This window comes from Epinephelus moara, chromosome 8 (genome assembly GCF_006386435.1).
Source record: "Epinephelus moara isolate mb chromosome 8, YSFRI_EMoa_1.0, whole genome shotgun sequence".
Classification (NCBI taxonomy): Eukaryota; Metazoa; Chordata; class Actinopteri; order Perciformes; family Serranidae; genus Epinephelus; species Epinephelus moara.
The window spans coordinates 19,645,238-19,666,970 of record NC_065513.1 but is presented as its reverse complement, the minus strand read 5'-3'; the positions used below and the strand labels follow the sequence as shown (position 1 = coordinate 19,666,970).

The 21,733-nt window shown below is 42.6% G+C and overlaps 1 protein-coding gene across 3 annotated transcripts in view; it reads right to left on the bottom strand.

The window, feature by feature from the left end:
• Positions 1-21,733, bottom strand: part of ssbp2a (single stranded DNA binding protein 2a) — a 67,690-nt gene that overhangs the window by 19,080 nt on the left and 26,877 nt on the right. For 2 of the 3 annotated variants that reach the window (XM_050050761.1, XM_050050760.1), the window contains exons 2-4: positions 19,546-19,618; positions 15,819-15,880; positions 15,381-15,465 (exon numbers count right to left, since the gene is read on the bottom strand). In XM_050050761.1, coding sequence (XP_049906718.1) covers positions 15,381-15,465; positions 15,819-15,880; positions 19,546-19,618 — 220 coding nt within the window. Of the gene's footprint in view, positions 1-15,380; positions 15,466-15,818; positions 15,881-19,545; positions 19,619-20,871; positions 21,004-21,733 lie in introns of those variants that run through there. The other variant, XM_050050763.1, reaches the window with a different exon arrangement.

The window sequence follows — 21,733 nt, the reverse complement described above, 5'->3', positions numbered from 1 at the left end:
ATATGCGTTACCGTAGAACATACAAAAACTGTTGAAGGAAGTGCAGACGCTGAGATGTTGTGCAATTACACTACAGTTCGCTACTTTACAACCTAATCAGACTTTCTTAATCCCATCAGACTAAAGGGCTCAGTAATACTTAATGAGATAACTCGCAAACTCTTTCATCCCTATATGTTTACTGATTGTGTTCCTCGCTAATGTCTCTGCGTAATGCATGCATACTGTGTGTGTGTGTGTGTGCGCGTGTGTGTGTGTGTGAGTGAAGGTGGGGAGTCATTTTCATTCAATACTTCAGAGACCGAGAGACACTCAGAGATGCGTGAGTGGAATCTCAAAAGGCTGTCTGTGTCTATCTTCTCTCTCGCTGTCTCTGTCTGTTTATCGCTCTCTCTCTCTCTCTCTCTCTCTCTCTCTCTCTCTCTCTCTCTCACACACACACACACACACACACACACACTCACGGTCCCAACCTGCATCGGCCGTTGTCTGCTTTCTCCACCTCTCTGTCTCTCAGAGGCACACTTCTCGCACAAATCAGCCCTGTCTCGTTTTTTTTCGACTCATGTACCACCCCATAACAATTTGTTTCTATCACACATCTGGAAGTTGACTTCAAGGATCGGGCTGGTGATATTCTATATTTTTCTTGTCAACAAATCCCACTGTTGCCTCCTTCCTCCATTGTTGTCAAAAAAACTATTAGATGGGGGGCGTCGGTGGCTTAGTGGTAGAGCAGGCGCCCCATGTACAAGGCTGTTGCCGCAGCGGCCCGGGTTCAAGTCCAGCCTGTGGCCCTTTGCTGCATGTCATCCCCCCTCTCTCTCCCCCTTTCACACTCAACTGTCCTATCCATTAAAGGCAAAAAATGCCCCAAAAAAATATCTTAACAAAACAAAAACAAAAACAAAAAAAACTATTAGATGCACACAAATGAGCAAAGTGAACCTCTATTAGGAGCTGTGACTTGTTTAAGTAAATCAAAACCTATATGACTGAACCATGTGGGGGTTCAATTTGAAAGGACAGACACAGGAGGAGGCCACGCTCAGCAGTCAGACAGGAGTCAGGTTACAAACCAATCACAGCCGACAGATGTCTTTCTCTTCTTCCGTATATATTCAGTCTGAATACGGAAAATGTTATTGCAGGGCTACCCAGAGCTTTACATCTGCCCCACGGACGATAGGCCTACACGCTTATAAAAAGCACCTTGAAGAAGATCAGCTCTGCACTCAGGATTTCAGGTAAACAGGTTATAGCTATGATGCTTGCAAAGGTTGCTTAGCAACCTCAGAAGCAAACCTGCTGCTATGCTCTTGAAAAGCTGGCACAAAAAAGGCACAAGAGTAACGCCCAGTAACGTACCGACGTAGTTTGGTTGGTACCCTTAACTGAAAGTAATGAGTTCATTTCGACGATCAAAATTGAATGTTTAAATCAATTTTAAATTAAGAACTGAAATAGTGACACCCTTAATGTATATAAATAAATATACCGTATAATATTTATATAATGATTCCAAACAAATGTACTCCTGTTTCAGTTGTGTTTGTGGAAAACCACAGTTGTTTTAAGGAAATTAGGAAAATGAAATTACACAATTGTGAACAAGGAAGGAAGGAATAAGTGGGATTGAGGTCGACCCCACAGACAGGATAATACAGTCTAAAGGTACTGACAGACTAATGTATTATTGGCTTTGGTTATTGGATGGAATTTGCTGAGAAAAACCGTATACTCCAGCCTTATCCTTTAAACTACTACTTCTATGTGAAATTATTTATGAGAGCTGCAACTAATGATCATTTTTAGTGTGAATGACTGGTGATTTTCTCTATTAATTGCTTGTTTGCTCTATAAAATGTCATAAAATCCCCACAATGACAGGGTGTGGAAGAGTTACCACTGAGTCTCAAGGCCACACGCAGTACAACAGGATCTACAAATGACACACCACACAGGAAGGAACTCCGTCCCTCCTCCCTCTTTCCCACTCCCTCCATCCTCTCAAATGCCATTAGTCCACTTCCTGAATGAAGGGGGGAGGGAATGGAAAGAGGAGATGCTACCAGTCTGCATGACACACACACACTCACATACACACCCACAGTCAAAAGTAAAAACACATTCACTAGAGTGTGAGAGCAAAAACACAATAAGACAATTGATTTCTGCATTAGTGTAAATGCACAGAATACTTTTGTAGTGTGTCAGTCACTGACAAAAGCATAACTAGAGCATATATATATCTATATCTACTGTAAGACTGTTGTATAGCTGTATAACTATGTGTTTTAACTAAGAAATAAATGCCAGGCAGCACAGAAGTAAGAGAGACAGAGGGTTAGAAGAAGAAGTGCAGCGCAGAGATGAGAATGGGTGTGCTCTGCTTTTAACCATGTATTATTCACAGTCTCCTGTGGCGACCAGAGACAGATCAACACGCTCCACTGTCCAATCCTAAACCAAACTCACTTTTCAATTTCAAGGCAGATAAGCTTAAAATCGCCCTCTGGCATTCAAAGCTCCCTTTCTTAACCAAAACATGCCATATGTTACACCAGTAAAACACAGCAGCGAGTGGAAGAAAGTGGATCTCTGCTCGTTAGAAACAATATCTGACTGTGTGCAAGCTGCCAAGGAAGAAAAAAAAAATAACGTCAGTGTCCATGTGTTTGTTGTTAGATGCATGTTTTTATATTGTCTTAAATGCAATCCTGATTATACTTCACTGTTGCCATAAATAGTCATAGAACGTTAAATGTTTATGTGTGCTCTGCCTTCCATGTGCACTTTCTTACTTTTCTATCTACCTATACACTTTCCTACTTTTCTATCTATCTAACCATAACCCTTTGGCCCCCACTCGGAAACCCCCAGATGGCACAATTACTCTCATTCATAGTCTCAGTATGTGCATCAAGGGCTTGTAACATCTAATCCTAAACAGAGCTTGTGAGCCATCTTTAAAGGAGCTGCATACGATATTCAGAGCATATCTGCGATTCGGAGCCTGATCCATGTTGTCTTCACATGGCTCTCAACATGGAGGTGGGCCGAGCTGGTGGCTATGAGCTAATGGTGCTAACTCTATAAACAGTACTAACAACAGTGCTGACGGAACTGAAGTTACGTAAAATGTCTAATAACAAGGTTATTTGTGGATGTTAACATCATGACGCTTTGCAGACACTGGGTTTTAGTCTCCACACCACACAACTAAATGCCATTATTCTACGTCATGACCTAACCCGTTTAGAACAGTGGTTCCCAACTGGTCCAGCCCCGGGGCCCAGATTTCTCCTTAGTCATCAGTTCAAGGTCCACACAGTTAAATATATGCAGCGTCATAGTTGTGTTTGGTCGTTGAACTAGTTTGCTGTCTCTGTCAGGTAGCTGACCATTAGTCACTCACTCTACAGCAGGAGACAGCACTTCAAAACAAAAGCCCTGTGATGGAAACTTGACACGTTCGTAAATCACTTGAAGTCCATTCAGAATGGACCTGCGACCCACTTTTGGACCATGACCCACCAGTTGGGAACCACTACTTAACAATGTAACTTAAACCAACAAAATAACCTCATCCGTCGTCATAATTCTACATCAAACTGACGTTGGCATTAGATGTTGTCCTGACATTTAATTTTGGTCACCCTATGTCCGAACCTAAATCTGGGGTCTGGGCGACGCTTCTACAACGCCTTGTGTCAGGACAGCATTATAACCCTACCCTATGAGTGCAGTGCAGAGTGGCAGCCATTAGCTATTACATATTTAAGGACTCAAATGCACTAACATGCACACGCCACCAGACCGTCTTCCAAAACAACAGACGGAGAAAGTTGAATTCCAGCCCACACAGAGGAAGTGTTACATCATTCTCTGCTCGGGATGCCATTACTCCACTATATCTTTACGTAGAAAATAGTTGTATGCTGCCATATCTATACTCTAAATGTCATGTACAGCTCCTTTAAAGATTTGACTTCAGTAGGAACCAGGGGCTTGGGGCTGGGTGCCACAGTCAGGCTTGGAAAGGCTGAAAGTATGGAGAGGTTAACTAACGCGAAGCATGTTTTGGTCTTTTCATTGCATCGGGTAAACTATCTTATCCTTTAATTGCTGAGTGCTGGGAATGCAGTGACATCACCAACAAGAGGTAAGATGGAGCAAGAAACACAAGCTGTCAGAAAATTCCCACATTTCTGGTGTTACTAGAATCTGCAGACACGAAGGCCAAAACAACAAAAATTAGACCTAAGTCGTAACAAAGCCAGAATTTCCTTTAACAAAAGAAAAGAGAATCTGAGTTGAACAGAAATGAAGGGAAAGGTCAACCTATTTCAACAGCCCTGTGTTCACCCCCAATCCTTCTACATCTTTCAATCTTTATCACTTCCAACAGCACATTATCCCCCACAACAGAATTCCCCACAGCACCACTCTCTAGTGTAACATTACAGGTGATTACCAGGTAAAATGGCTGCACAACACTAATCTACTTGGTCTCACTGGGTGATTACAGGTAGGGTGATATCAGCTGTGCAGGGGGGTGACACGAGGGGGGCATTGGCCGTGTTTCCTTTATCACTGATGTCATTATCGACCCTTGTAAACATCTCTGAGGCTGCGAGGAGCTGTATAATATGTGAGGTGGAGCCGTGGGCCGATGCACTGTCAGATACACATACAGAGCTGAAAATGATAGTCACTTTGGCGCTGGGGAGCCACACTTCTCCCACCACTATCTGGCTTGGTTCAACGACACGGGGGAGATAAGGGAGATGGACTGAACACAGAGGAGAGGAAAGGGTACAGAGACATGGAGGAAGATTTAAAAGCCACGGCTTCAGATGAAGAGGAGACTATGTCATGGGCTTTTCTATCTGGCAGATTGCTGCAAAGACAGAATATTGATTCAGCTGAAATCCACAGATTGTATGATCTTCAACACTGTATCGATCCAATTCTTTTAAGATATATTAGAGTGCAATTGCAGCGTTTGAAAAGTGGATTGGAATTAGAAAACTGGCAGAATTGTAATACTCCTCAATCCAAGCCACAGGAAGAACTACTCAGAAGTCACTTTCTGTGTCTTACCTTGCAGTCCTTATAGCGCGAGAGGGGCAGACACAAGAGACAGCGCGAGATAAGAATATGGGTGTCTACAACAGCAAAAAAAAACAAAAACGCCAGGGTTAGTTGGGGTCAAAGAGATAACGTGCTGGTCTGATCGTGTCAGCATTCTCGCTTCGCCCTCCTGCTCTCCCTCTGTAGTCCTGCTGCAACTTCTACAGCTCAATTTTTGGATCACTCACCATAATCCCTTTCATGCACACAACCTGTCGGGTTGCTGCTGTGTAAACTTTGTGCAACATTTCTATAACTTCCCTCCCAGTTGGGTCAGGGAAGACTGGATGTTATATTACACAATGTCTGATGCTAACTTTGACTGATGTCAAACTGACATATTTTATCCCGGTCTCTTAAATATTTTAGAAAATTTCAACTCTGACTCCAGTTAGAATTTCACAGCTCACACAGCACTGTATCACCTCTCCTCACACTGCTGCAGACACACAACATATGCTCCTGACTAAGCCCCTTATTTTCATAATCAATAACATTAATACCCGCAGCCAAACTGGAAACCACTCTTCCGTAGCCCACCGCTCTGCTAGCGCTTGCTCTCATTCTTACACCTTCTTGTCTTCTGCTGCCCCCAGTTAACCTCTCCCCTCCACTCTGCGCCATGCCCTCGTCTGTGCCCCCGCCTGCTGCAGAGCAGCAAGGCGTGCATATGTCAACATCACATTAACACTCCACCTCGTTCATGTCCAAACACGCATGTGACATGACTCAGCGTAACACGCTGGTGGAAAACACGCTCCTCTGAGACCAGAGGGCTGCGTGCAACAGGCCAGCGAAAGAGGAAGGAAGATGATAAGAGACATAAAGGGGAATGCAGAGGGACGGAGAGCGGGGACAGTGATAGGCAGAGGAGATGAAGAAGGGAGAAAAAACTGCTGATGTGAAAGAGAAAGGGAGGAAGCAGTGTAGAGAGTGAGGGGGGACAAGCAGGGGAGGGAGAAATGGGAGAGATTGTGATGTTTTTCTATAAAAATGCAGAGAAGTAGCATACAAGCATACAGCAAGTGTTCAACACTGACGATTCCCTTATTCTGTTTTTATTTTCAAACTGTTGGAGATCGTGACGACCGTTTCCATCTCTGCTCAACCTATGGAAATTCCCGTTCTTTTTCTCCCTTCACTCCCTCCACAGTCGGCTCACTCTTCATTGCCATGGCAATGATGTTACAGTGAGTCACCTCCACATCTCCCTCCTCCTCAACACCGCCGAGAAGGAACATGGGAGCATGTGAGAGAGAGACAGAGAGACACAGACAGAGAGAGAGGGAGAGAGACAGAGGAGGAGAAAGGGCTCTGTTTCCCTGGAAACAGACTGGGGGTCTCCCCAACCCCCATTGGTTCTCAACTGGTTGGAATCAGCTTGTTACCCACAATGCTTGGAGCCAACAGAGTCTCTGTTTCTAGGTTGTCTCTGTCCTCTCTGTTTTGCTCTGTCTCCTCATATGCATGCGCACACAAACACACACAGGTTCAGAATTCAAGTTTGCATTTCATGCTGCTGAATCAAGCCAGGTTTGTTTTACGCTGATCAATAATAAGATAATAAAACATCCGTCCCTGACAGGACCTTACCATGTTTTCTTTTGTAATTACTGCAGTCAGGAGTGACTAGATTTACAACTGCTCCTCTGAAACAATGTGTTGCAGTTTGCAGCACTTTTAATATCATTTCCTGATGAATTACGGTAATGTAAAAAAAAAAAAAAAAAATGCAACCCCGGGGGGAAAGAAATGAAATAGTTTGAGGAACTAACTAATAATCAGTTAATAATGTTTCCAGTAAGAGGTAAAATTATCTTCAAAAGGTTCAATGCAGCTGGTGGTAATTGCAACAATATGCAACAAGGGCTTGGAAAAACAAAGTATCGATGCTTCAGCTCAGACTGAGGGTTAGAAAAGTTTTGTTGAGATGTGAATTGGTGGAGTTTGTTGGGAGGCAGCTTTGCCTGAGAAGACGACTTCAGGGGAAAGAAAGTCCCACAGTCAATAACGTAGCTGCAAGGAAGTTGGATTGTTGAGGTGGAATACTGATTTGATCTGGGCTCATAGGAGTGGCTCTGAATGGGATTATTTTATCTAGGAAAGCACAGTGATTTGAAGCATTCTTTCAATTTGAGCGTTGTTTGTGAGAGTTTGGAGACAGAAAACAAGTCAAATTAGAGTATTAGGTAATTATAAGGGCCCTCACACACCAGGCCAACAGTCCACCATTGGTCAATCTTGGGCTGTTGATGAGTGTAGCCCTGGTTTTGGAAGTTTATCCAGCACCGTTGGCACTAGTCGGCCCCTTTTGGCCCTTGTTGGCCGACTAGTGTCAAAGATGGTATGAGATCTAAACAAACGTGTTAATGCGCTAACTGACTAGAATTAGACATTTTCCCTTTTTAATGACAGTTACAGACCACCGCCGCCCACTGATAGGGAGAGTTAGGGTGCTTTCACACCTGCCCTTCCAGTTTATTTGCCCCCCAAAGTGTTGTTTATTTAAGCAGGTGTGAACACAGCAATCGCACCAAAACAACCAGACCGAGACCTTCTTGAAGCAGTGGTCTTTGTCCGGTTACAAACGAACTCTGGTGCGGTTCGTTTGTGGTGAGAACATGTTCTGACGTCGATCCGAACCAACTGCATTCACATTACACATTGTTTGGGTTAAACATGAGCATGTTACAGTCCTGGAGGATTATTAATGTGCACCTCCTCCTGTACTGCCTTAATATGCACATTCGGCACATCCAGTGCATCAAAACATTGTTTTCTAGTTGGAGCCGCGCCTCGATTTCAAACTGTATGGTTTGACTAAAATGAACTATGACAGCAATATAGTCCACGATGAGCAGCGCTAAAATCAACCTGCATAGTTGTCCCTCCATTGTGACATTAGAAAGTGTCACATTTATCTTGCAAGTGTACTCTTCTTCGTTTTGTTTACTTCCTGGATCTTTCCCGCATGGAAATTCTGACCAATCAAGAGCAGCTTTCTCGCACAAGGCATTTTATCTGGTCTGCTTGTAAATGCTGCTGTGAGAACACAAACCAACTCTAGGTACTTATGCAACTTTGTAACAAAATTAGTCCCTGATCAAAGCAAGCGAACTCTAGGTCTGTAATCTTACAAAAGCACATTAAATGTGCTTCGCTTTTGGCTGTAGTCTTCGCGGTGTGTTCTGGTACAACTTTTTGGTGGCAACACAGGCAACATGAGGCAATGCAACAGTCGACCTTTGTCGCCACTAGTTCTTTAATGTTGGTTTGGAGTGTCTGAGCCTTAACAAAGTCTTTTGGCCCGTTAGTGACACAACAGAAAAGCACCTATGTCCAAAATGAAGAGGGTTTATCCTCTAGCGAGCGTGACTGTGCTTAGTGAATTTCATGGCACTCTGACCTTCATGTTCTTTGACTTCCAATGAACAAGTCGTCTGCATTTTAGTCAGAAAACATTGACTCAGAGTGCCATCCTTGCAGTGCGAGAGAGAAATTAAACATTAACAATTAATAATTTAACAGTACAGCATATTTGATTGCAACTTTCTGGGAATCACTGTGTGTTAGTGGGTTATTAAGGCTGCAGAACATCAGTACTTACAGAAAAGGGAATCAGGCCTATTTTATGAGAAGAAACAAAGCTTGTACCAAAAAGACCACAGAAAATAGAAAACATGTCCATGGTCAAGTGTATGTGAGTGTCCTTCTGTTTAGTGTAGCAACGCACGTTCATAATGTACACTGCATGTTTCTCAATGCAGGCGGGAGCTGTTTTCAGTTAAGCCCCAGGGTCGCTGCCCCCTCCTGTCCTTCATTCAAGCACACACAGTGCAGTACAGTATGCACGCACTTGTTTTTCCCAGAGTGCATCAGGATGTAGATAAATAAAACAGTCCTGTGTGTTACTACATATTTACAAATGTGTGTATCCCTTAGCTGCGCAATCAAGACAGAATATGTGTGCTGGTGTTAAATTGAGCAGTGTGAATACATTTCCATGCATGAGTGAGAGAGTTATGAATGTGAGATCTGGCAGCGTGAGATGGAGCATTTTTATCAAAGGGGGTTGCTGTTGGCGCTGCCTCTTGATCTCTTCTTCCCCTCTAACTGCCGTGTGCCTGCCATCTCCCACGGCGATGCCACACAATGATACCAGGCTCTCCTTGCTTTGAGTTGCCTATAACACCGCTGCCTACAGCCGGTGGGGCGCAATGACAGTAGTTTTTATTGCAGTTTTATCATTTTTGCCAAGTAGCAAAAAAAAACAGTCGGCCCTAATCCGGACGTGGGGCCTCACAAAGGTCTCTCTTGATAAAGCTAACGGGTCATGAAAACATTAAAGGGATAGGACAGGAATATATACTTCTGAAACACATCACTATTAGTTTTTTTCCTTTTAAATTTCAAACACCTACACCTTTTCAGCCATTATAAATAAAACTACTTGCAACTTACAGTGCGCCCAGACTATGGTCATAACATGTGAGTTGAGCTGAAACAATCTGTTGATCAATCCATCGGTCGCTCAAAAGAAAATTAATGTACAACTACTTCAATAATCGAATATTGGCTTCAGCAATTTTTCATCTTTCACCTTCTCTGTCAGCCTGTCATCTCCTCATTTTAAATATGGTTCTTTCTTGCAGCCGTCATGCACGCCCTCCACCTCCCCATCACATCACCACCCAGTCTCTACGTATTCATCACCCTCATATCCCTCAGCAGTCAGCAGCCTCAGAGTCATCAGCCACCACCACCAACACCACCAGTGTCTGGGCTCCATGGGGGGATTTATTTTGCTGCCGCTCAGATGTCCCTTAATCACAAAATATCTCCCGCTATGCTCCAAGCACCAAAGACTTCTGGTTAATCTTAATCAGCACAAATCATCTGTTAATCTTTACAATCATGTTCTGTATTAGATATTATCTTTACTTCATTCTTCTGTCTCTCCTGATTGAAATGGCCTATGTTGGGGCATTTTATGACCCAAACAATTCATAAAAAAATAATCTATCATTAACACACAACATAAGCAACATTTAGTTGTGAAGTAATACTTTAAGACACTCATTTGAATGTCTGTTAAGTTGCTATCGATCACTGAATGAGGTAACACAAAGGGGACTGAGCCGTGGCCCACTGATGACAGCCCTTGCATTTGTAGTAGCCTATTACAGACTGAGTGTCTGTGGTGACTTTCCTGGGAAAAACCACAAGTGGCGCAAGGTCATTAATCCACTCTCACATACATGGAAACATACACACACACACCATCCATGCTGTGGTAACTCTCATCTCACCCGCTGCAGGGCTCGTGACACGAACTGCACACTGCAACTACCTTTATTGTCACAGGTGCCACCGAAGACAATGATACGGCGATCATCGAGATTGCAACTTTAAAGACGTAAATTAAAACTGAATAAAAAATTCACTCTGGTATCAGGACTCTGTGCAAAAAAAACCCTTTCATTAGACTAAATGAAATTGCCTTATCGCACTGGCATAATTTAATTTGGTAGAAAAACATATTTAAAGATTAAAAATAAGGTGAAATATATATTTTTGCTTTAGCCTTGGTGTCAGCATATTTCTCAAAATTTTGTGGTATTTTTATGAGTCAAAATATCCATCAGCCAGTCTGTCTTTCTGTGTGTCTGCACTGCAGTTTTTTAAATTTAATGCCCATCTTTGCCTGTCATCCTGAGAGGCTGCATGCCAAGCTGATTCTGCACATGTGCAGTTTTTGAGAAAAACATATTAAGCAAGAAGTCCAGTGTGATATTAACTGTACATGTTGAGGCCATTACAAAAGACTTTCACAACCACCTGCTAATTTCACTTCACAGCATGTTTTCATCCACAATAATCACTTTTTATACAAAAACCCACAATTCATGCTGTTGGACTCCTGTCTTTTTTTTTTTTTTTTTAACCAACGACTTGCTTCAGTTAATAAGCATATTCTTATCTGGAGGCTGCACAGCACAACCAGTACAAGTGTCGGACACTGATAATCTCCTCAAATCAGGAGTGAGATATCTTTCTGAGTGTTTTTTTTCATCAGCTCTCCCAAACTCCCCCAAATTTTTCTAACTCATCAGCCTTTCTACCACAAGTCTCCCTCGCCAACATCTATCTCTCCCAACGCTTGCGAGAATAATCCACTGAGGGTTTGAAGTTTAAACATGTAGAGTGTGACTGTATAATTATTGTGCAAACTCACAGTGCCACACACAAATACACAACCACGCACCACCGCACTCAACACAACTTATATGGAGACGTTTGTATTTCAATTAAATAGAGTGTTTTTCAGTACAGCAAACATTTTAAAAGGTCTAAATGTCATAATGTAGCAGACGAAATGCAGCTAATATGCTCAATATTGTTTCCACCAGTCTTACAAGCAATTTCATGCTGGCTCGATTCTTTCCTGCTCCGCTTTAATTTGACCGTATTTTGTTAAAGATCACAGAAATTAGGTGGGACAAAAGTTTGGTGTCGCAAGAGAAAACACACAGTTCAAAACAGAAGATTACCTTCATATTAATCTCCATTTATTTACGATTATGAGACCTTGAAATATTGCATGATGTGGAGTATTTGCTGGAAGATGTTACAGCTGAATGACAGCTGTTACCTTTCAACTTTCACACTAATGACTCTTTCAGGACGAGCCTGAAATGACCCGTATGGACTAATGACTTCTTCTTCAAAGACAGAAAAGCACCAGCAGCTGACATTTGTCTCTAATAAGGCGATTTCCGGGCCAAGCATAAGAATTTAAAAATAACTTGTTTTTATGACTTCATGGCCCCTCGGAAATGGAAACCGCTCATTTAGTATAAAGAACACAATTTACAAAGCACTTAACAGAACTGTAAACGGCCTTTCTGATGCCTGAAAAGCATCGTCTGAGGATGGAAATCAATAACATTGCATCTCTCTTCACTGTGTTCATAAGTCTTTTCTTTCTTTCCCTTTTAACAATGGATTGCTGGATTAATGTCCTGGAAGACCATCCTCGCACACTCGAGTCTGGTGATATGATTAAGACATGCTGCACACAGCAGCACAGAGCTGCATGATATGCAAAGTTATATTGCAATTATTTTGGATGGATATTGTGATATGCATTGTAATTTTTGTAGGAATAGTATTTTTTGCATTTCATTTTCACTGCAAAGTCTGGTCCAAACAAGCCTTTTGCCTTAAGTCTGGAATATGTTTTGCAGGCCGGAGCATCTCTGTAGCACCACGGTGCTTCATTTATAATGGTAGGTTGGGACACATTCATCATAAAATTGCAGCTCCTGCAAATGGAAATTGCACTTAGCCATATTGCAGTTCTATATCTTGATCATTATGCAGACCTACAGCTGCATGCAAAGCATCATGCACATGTAACCAGGCAGAGCAGAAACACTCTGTTAAGACAATTCCTTTAAATAAGATTTACTCAAAGCCAATTGTATCTACAGTAGGTAGTTCAAACTGGGATAATCGTGCAAATCAAGTCAAAAGCCTTGTCACAATCCCATCAATTATCAAAAGGAAGGGACCCAAAGATGATGTGAACGAGCTCCTACATCTCCCCAGCATTAATTAGGACTTCACTCAGTAATTAGCTATCTGAAAATAATTACCATCAAAATGTCTGATTAAAATCTCCATCAGCCTCAAAGTCAGGAGACTGAGAGAGAGACACCAACGTCAAATTAAGGCGTGCTACTTTTTCCAACGACGGCCACCGCGGTTGTCCCCTCATTTTGCTTTAATTGAGCGGCAGATATGTGAGTAGTACCTCTGATTGGATCTGAGAAGCAGCGCAGCATTGGAACAGTTGATTGAAAGTGACCTTGGTCTAATTACAATTGGTCTAATTATAATTCTCTGATTACATCCCTGCAGGAAATGTAAGAATAAGATGTTGCTGGTGGCCTCCGCTAATGACGTTAAGACAGGTTCTGAGTGATTCCTGAGCTGAGCTGATTCTGATCAGATAAAAAGACACAACAAGATACTGTTGTTGTCATCTTGAACACAATTAGATTGAATCACTCTAAATGTGTTTGGTTTTTAGGTGCTGCGAAAAGATGAATTGATAATTTAAAGAAGAAATGTCTCGTCTTTTTTGGACAGTTTGTTCCGCTTTTTTGACTCATTCTCTCTTCCCTGTTTTTCTCCCCCTCTGTCTTCTCTGTCTGTCTGTCTCCCAGGGCTGAGGTCGTGCTGCCCTCCAGCTCCCTTCCTAGCAGCCAGGATGACATCATCACATAGCTGCCTCGTCCTTGGAGTGCCTATTCATCACCCTGATCATCATCGCCGGCATCAGCAGCATCACCTGCGTATGCGCACACATTTACACAAGCACATACACCTACTGTCAGAAGATAAAAGAGGAGAGAGCCCCCACCGGTTCTGCAGGATTGCGAGCCTAAAAGGAAAAGAGGGGCAGAACCAGAGAGAGAGAGAGAGAGAGGAGGGGAGAGGAGAGGAGTGGAGAGAAGAGGAGGGACGATCCTGCTGGGGTAGGCAGAAACCCCTGACCTGTGCACTTCCAACAATACATCTCAATAAACCACAGTACAGACAAATCTGATGAGTCAGACTTAGTGGGAAAACAACAACATAAAAAGCAGAGGAGAAGACCCCTCCACACCTCCCCGTCCTCCTCCTCCTCCACGTCGCAACTTCCCACGAGGAGAGCCGCACTTCCTCTCTCTTAGTCACCAGCTAATCTAAAACTTCAAGAGCCCTGGCACTGCTCGCTGTATTCCAGTTACTGGACGGCGCATGACTGAATAAACCAATGCCTTGATGTGCTGGAATTACAGCAGTGAAATGGAGCCACACTGAGAAAACACGGCAATAAACAATGTTTCCACCACACGGGCCACTGTCTGCCTGCCCGGTCTGCTCCTCAGCGCAATGTGCTCACAATACTATGGCAGGATATGTGCATGTGCAGCGTGTTAGAGCCGGATTCATGTCGCAGGTACTGCGATCATTAAGCATTATGTTCTCCACGCTTTGTTATCACACGCTTTGAACATCACACCAGGCACTCAATTAAACACCACTTCAGATGAAATGAGATTCATAAGGAGATAAAACTATTTTACAGGGTTGTTAAGACAAGTTGCAGCCGCACGATAAGCAAACAGTGTTAAGTATGTTGTTCTGGGCTTTGATGTGAGAAACTGATGAAGACTGTTGAATCCACACTCTCGACTTTATGGCCTAAACGTGCACCAAATTTTATACCAGTTGTTTTGACATCAAAACAAGTCCAAATCCTAAGCTGTAATTTTTTTGCGCTTTTAGACGTTATTATTGTAATCAAAAAACAGCAGCAAGCAAGCCACTCATTCACGTTACAATCATCTATATGGATCTTTCCATGATCTGACCTAGTAAGCCAAATTTTTCAAAGTGAGTAACAGGGCTGAACAATGTGGATGAAATCACGTATCACAATATTTTTTGACAAATACTTTCAATATAGCGACAATATTGTAGGTGCTCTTGCAAAATACTTACACAATGAGATTTTTGATAACACTAATCAGTAATGTGGATATAATGACTAAGTGGGTAAAGGCAAATAATGTAACAGCTAGGAAAGTCTGGTGAGTTCAGAAACTTAAGGCAGTTTGCTGTAATACAGCCTTTAAAACCAGGAAAAGACAACACTTACAATACAATACAAATAAAAAGATGTTATGAAATTAATATTTAAATAAATATAGACAGTTTTGATATATTTTTTTAGATTCTAACATTATCTAATTATATCGTATCCTGCTTCTTTTCATAACGACGCTTTACTGCAGGTTATTTTTTATTTCATTTAAGCAGTAGCTTTTTACAGAAACGTAAAGCATTCACTTGAGAGAAAAAAATCATTATTTGCAAAGCCATTTTTCCTAAAGATCATCTTATTTCAACACTGCTTCTTATTATCACAAAGTCTTCATCAATCAAGACAAACAGGGCAGAGCTATTTATGTAGCCAACAGCCAAACTCAGTACAACAAACAAAGCTTTATAATTATGTGTTGGAACTGTTTCAGCTGCTTCTACACAGTATTATTCATTTAATAATAAAAATAATTGTTGATTTATTTATATAATATCTAACACTTGCGGTTTTCCATATAATATGGTGTTAATCGGACAGTGACATTAAGCCAGGGAGAACAGAGAAAGCTGCATCAGTGCAGACTCACGTAGTCATGGAAGGCCTTGGCCTCACTCGAGTGTTCACATGTGTCTCTTCTCTCTGGAGCCGCACAGTACAGGTCCCAGAAAACACTGCGACACACAAGAGAGACAGTCAGAGAGAAGCGTGATGGCAAAAACAGAAACATTAAAGCCTGACAGATAAAAATAATAGTCCATTTTGCAGGCAGGGTAATCCAGCATCGAGGCAATAAGTGCAATTCTATTATCATCATCGGAGTACACAACTTTAGGAGAGCGCGTTACAATTAGCAAACAGCAACCTGAGGAAGAGCTTTCGGGGACAATTAATGAGATGGAGATAAATTAAAACAGGAGAGAAAGGAGGGAGAACACTCATTTTAATTAATATTGTCAATGATGGAATGGAGAAAAACAGCATGAGGAGGAACGTAACTTGAATCATTAGACATAAAAACACTCACCACCACCATGAATGGAGGAACCCCGGAGGTTCTCCTAATGTGATGTTCTTCTCCCATCGGATCTGCAGACAGACAGACAGAGAGAGACAGAGTCAGAGAGAGATGCTTCAGAAACACGTTAAGTATGAAAACATGCCCGACATCTGAATTACCTGCTTTACAAGGCTGGAGAGGGTGCAAGGGAATTCTTATAACACATGCCATTATGTAATTACATTATGATTCTCATGCCATGGAATCATAAGTGGATAAGTGAGTCTATCTGTGCTTGAAAGCCCCTTTTATTCACAAGTGTGTGTGTGTAAGAGCCAGGGGATATGCAGAGTCTGAGGTCAGGAACATGTACCAGCCTGAGGAGCCCAATCAAACCTTTGTATAACCCACACACCCTTCAGCCTAGTCCTCTACCACAGTGTCTGTCCTTCTGCTTCCAGTGTTTCATTCACTTTGCTTCTGTCTGGCCGTCCTTACAGTGGCTTCCTACCCTGTATTACTTCTTTACTCATTTTCCCTTCCTCCATTCCTTCCTTCCTTCCTTTCTTCCTAATGTGTGTCCAAGTCACAACTGAATAAAGAGCTGTTTATATTGTTCTGAACGGACACACTGGACAATGAAATGCTCAAATTTTGCCCACCTTCTCACCTGTTATACCTAACCCTGTGTCACTTTAAAGGCCGGGGGCAATTCATAAATCATTTTTTGGGGGGTTACAGGTTGTGTTAAAAAAGCCCTTCTCACAACAAGCTGCATAGTATTAAGGGGTCCTGGATGCTATCAGAGTTCAGGGTAACATCATTAACATCTCTATGTTCCCAGGGTCCTGCGTTCCCAAGGGCCAACTCTAGCCTTGTGTTGAGTTTTGAGCACGAGTCTCTTGATGTAAACCAACATTGTAGGAGATTAATAGGAGCTATTTTTGCAGTTCAAATGAAAAATCAGAACAAAACAAAATAAACAACTGCTGCTTGAATGGTTAAAAAAAATCCATCCAGCCACTGTGTGTAGGCTATAAGCTGTGGGCGAGTGATTTCAACATATTGACCCCGGACAACATACATTAAACATTTGACCTTGGGAGACAACATATAACTCTTTAAAAGGTCTCTTTAATGTGCCATATCCAGAGGATATAGAGCTGGGAACAGAGGACGCTGGGTACATAGATTTGCTCCCTCTTCTGATAGAAATCTACTTGGCACAGTTGTAATTTTAGCTGGAAAAAATGAATGATCGCTGGCTAGAAATGAGAAGCTACTTTGGTCTAATAGACACATACAGCAAAGGAACAAAAACACACACAAAAAAATACATACAATAAAATTCACATCTACAGTAAGATTGTTGTGCATGACACGCACTGGTCGTCTGAAATCAAGGACCTATTGCTTTCAAAATTACAATGAATTCCAAGTGATACATCTGCCACTGTTATCATTGCATAATGTGCCGTGCCAGAACAGAAAGACAGGCAGATGTTGCAACAGTACCTAAGGGGGGCGGGGCTTAGCAAATGGTTAATTCCACCGCTGTGTTCCAGTGAAAGGTGTGGGAGAGGACGGTTTCATCTGACAAACACTTCAATTGAAGCATTTTGACGCCCTAACACCTCCGTCAAGGTTAGTGACTAACATGAGCGCTGCTGACATCACCCACAGTGGGGATGATTTATGTTTGCAGACAGTGTCAAGTGACGTGCAGATACACACGAAGAAAGCACACAGTTTGAGCAGCAGCTGTGGGCAGCAGTCGGGCTTCTCCTATCACACTATGACGCCATTGTTTAGTCTGCCTCACCTCTCCATAAACACACTTACATCACTTTTAAGAATGATCTCACGATCGTCTTCATGAACTGAAATGTTTCATATGGGTGAAAGAATACGACTATTGTACCACCTGCTCTGCTAGTGGAGTGAACAAGCTCTAAAATAACAGGAACAACTGAATCACTTCAAATCAGACCGTCCTGACCTCAGCTGCATATCAGACACAGTGACTTTTAGAAGGAATGTCTTGCTTTGAAGTTTTTTCTTGTTGGGTCAGGAACTGCCTCTCTTTGTTTATGCCACATGCTTTCAGTCCAAGTTAGCAGTTCTAGCAAAGACATCAGTTAACTTGAAACATTATAGGCGGCCAGCAGTTTCCATACACACCGTGACAAAGAAGGATTTACCCCCTCATCGTTGCTCAAATGGCACAAAAGATGCAGCATGGGCATGACATCCTTCATTTCTCACATTTAATTGGCTGTGGCTCAGTCCAAACACGTCTGCAGACAGTTCGGGTCAGGACACTTTTTAGTGTGCTCCTTTATTCCCCCTTTCATCTGGAAAGCGTAGAAGAAAAAAGCATTGACTGCGCCCGCATATCCTGTCTTCTTGTGGTCTGCGCTCCCGGGAGGTTTGTTCATTTACCTTCACCATGTTACAGCGAGATGCCTTTAGCGTGATTACTGGCAGATGTAGGCTGCGTGTTGCAGGGGCTGCTCTCATTGCTTGGGAAAGCCTTACTTTTACGTTTCCTTTTCACTCCGATAAATAGCCTTTAAACTTATTTTATTTCAACCTTTTCATTCTAGCTGTCCTGTTTTTTTTCTCCTCGTGTATTCTGTTAAAGTGTTTTTTTTTTTGTTTGACAGGGTTCCATGGTTTCTTGTTTCCTGTGAGCTGTCTGTCTGATTTGGTATTTACGTCGAGGTATTTGGGTCTGATTCGTGACTTGTCTTTCTGGGCTCTTGTTTCCTGAGCCTGAGGATACACTGTAAACAGATGTGGATGATAGAAAGTGGATAACAGGCCTTTAAAACTGTGTTTCACTCCACCACCACTACTACTCCAGCGAGAGCTACATTATAGGGTAATGTTTACCCTGTGTGTGTGTATGCATGCTCATGCATGCACGGCCATGTGTATTGGATACAAGTGGCTGTGTTTATACTTGTTGCACTCTTAGCTAATGCGATCCCACACTTGAATGCGACGCCGCCTATCCCATTCATCTGCCACATCTGCCGAAGAAAGAGCAAGTGATACGGCAGAGAGGAAAGGGTGTCAGGGAGAGTCCGCGGTGTGTGTGTGTGTGTATGCACATGAACAAATCAGAGTGATGGGAATTGGTGCCAGCTGATGATGTAACCTTTTCCATCCCCCTCTCTTTGTTCTCCTCTTCCTCTGGCCAATGTACAACCAGCCTCCAGCCGCTGTCTCCTACATTGTAATTTACCGTCATTTACAGCAAAGCACCGGAATCAGCTGACCTCCTTTTCACCCCGTCACCTTTTTACCTCTGCAGAATTAAAGTGAGGACAAGCTCGCTTTGCAGGAACAGCAGTGGAGAGGTAGATCAAAAAGACATGGGATGGATCACAAAGAGAAGGTGGGGGAATAAGAGAGGACGAGAGTGAGATTGAAAGAGATCGACTGAGACGGGGCCGCAGAGCGGATCAGTGAATGATGTCAGTCGAAGACGTCAGCGGCAGGCCGAGGATCGTAACTCTCCCCGCGCTCCGGCTCCAGTCCCACTAAATGCAACACTAATGTTAAAAAGCCCGTCTGCTGCTGCTGCTAACCTGTTGGCTCAGCACTGTGAGGCCAGACTAATTCAATTAGCTGCTACACTTACTGGACATGTTGTATTAGGGTCAGACCACCTTTCAGAGCGGACACATAAAGTACATGTGCTGTACTCTCTGACACACAAATATGTACACCAGTTTTTGAGGCTTACCTCTGAGAGGAAGGTCTGTGCTGACTTCTGTGCTCCTACATGCAGCAGGTACTCGTACACATACAGAGCTAACCTGCATGGAGAGATAGAGAACACAGTGGGAGGAAATGGGTCAGTTTGTTCTTCAAGATCCAAACAGTAAACAACAGATGTTAGCAGAGTAAAAAAAAACAGCTCAGAAATATGACAAAATTGAACATCATAAGGAGCAGAGGCAACATATGTACAGTAAGAGATAGACAGTTCAGAAAAAACTAAGCATTTGAAATCCCCCGAAGATCCACCTCATGTATCCCTAAGTTTGAGCATCTTTAAGTTTTAAGTTCTAACTTTGGGGCCAGAAAACAACTGCTTTGGGAGCTAAGACAATTATACTTCCCACTCTGTATTTAAGATAAATCCATATTTAGGAGGGAGTTTCTCCCAGGATTGCCTAAAAATAAAGATGAAGGAGCCTACGCATGGATACGGATTGCCAAGCAGCTCCGAGATGCAACGCGCAGTGATGTGTGAGGGCGTCACAGTCCGTTACAAATCTCATGAGAAACCTAAAGACACACACCAGCTTAGGAGCACTAATCATCTCCCCAATGCCAAACAACAGTCAGGGCACCCTTTAAAGACATTTGAAATTCGCCCGACGTTATGCTAAACCTAAAACCCACCTGTTTGAAGAACAAACAGCGTGTTGATAAGAGTATGCTCGGTAGGGATTGCACTGTAAAACACCTCACCCTCGTGCCTCGGGCTCTCCGCAGACTTCCTCCCAAGGCTTTGATCACAGTAAGAATTAATTACAGGCTTGATTTGTTAATCAATTCTCCTCCCAGTGTGTCTGTGCTGGTACTAACAGCAACTTAGAGAAGAGGGGGAGCAGTGATGATCTACCAGGTCTATAAATACAAGATAAACATTGATCCACAGAAGATCAATAGCAGATCACACTGACTCCTAACAGCACCCTGTAGAGTTGGTCAGGAGGTCTAGTGTAACAACATATAGTCACTGCACATAAGGAAGGAGAGGTTTGTAGTGGATTTAAAGGGACAGGTCATCCCAAAATCAAAATGTGCCACTTATCAATCTAGATTGTTTTGGTGTGAGCGGCCGAGGGCTGGAGAAATCGCATCTTACTGTAGGAACTATTTTCTTTCTACCGACCTACACTCTCCAAGCGAGATGTAAACATTAATGGTGTCCTCCTCGGCTGAGCTGTAACGTTAACTCGCTCAGTGGTGCACGGTGAGCTAGCAGTAGATACATGCTTCCTTCTGCACGGTGATACAGGTGGCGGGTGTAATTCAGTAGAAAGAAAATAGTTCTTACATGAAACTGCTCACAACAAGATCTGTAGTAGGCCTGCCCCTTGAAAGTCGGAGATTCGAATCATCAGTCACAGACCCCTCAAATGATGAGATTGTTTCAAGTCAAACAGTCGTTCTTGTTTTTTGCTAGTCAGTGTGATGTGCAATGTATTTCTGGTGACAGTTTGGTCCCCAGATTTTGCTAAGTGAGCACTCTTGACTTGACATGATGCAGCAGGACAGAGGAGGAGAGACTTTGCACCGTAAGGCTCTGAGATAACATTATCTTCTCTCTTCTGCTTGTTGCAAACTTCCTATCCAACTTCATTTAGCTTGTTTACTATATTAAGTGAATGCCGCTGTCACAATGAACATATCGCTGAACCCCATTCAAACTTTAACACTTTATGAGAAAAAAACGTTTCATTGAATATTGGTAGTCGACTGATTCGATTGACATAATTCTGTGTTGGTACAGCCCTAGTCTGTGGATTATCTGTAGTAGTGTCTGTATGATCTCCGGAAAGAGACACTGCTCTTTTATTTTTCATGTGTACTTTTTTGGCACTTTGAGCACCACAAGCTGAGTGCCATTTAACTCCATTAAATTTGAGAGAAGGCAGACATCTCTACGGCCAATATCTCCAACACTTACTACAACTCACACCAAAACTATCTAGATTTATAGATAGCACCAAAAATGAGAGGAAAAGTATGTATTTTGGTTTTGGGGTGAACTGTCTCTTTAACAAAGGGAGCAATGAGTACATTTCTGCTTAAAGATATGTCACGCAGGATATTTCTAAAAAACAATTAGACTCACACAAAAGAAATCCTTCTCAGTTTGTCAATTACAACGCCCTGAAAGTGTGTGACAGTGTATT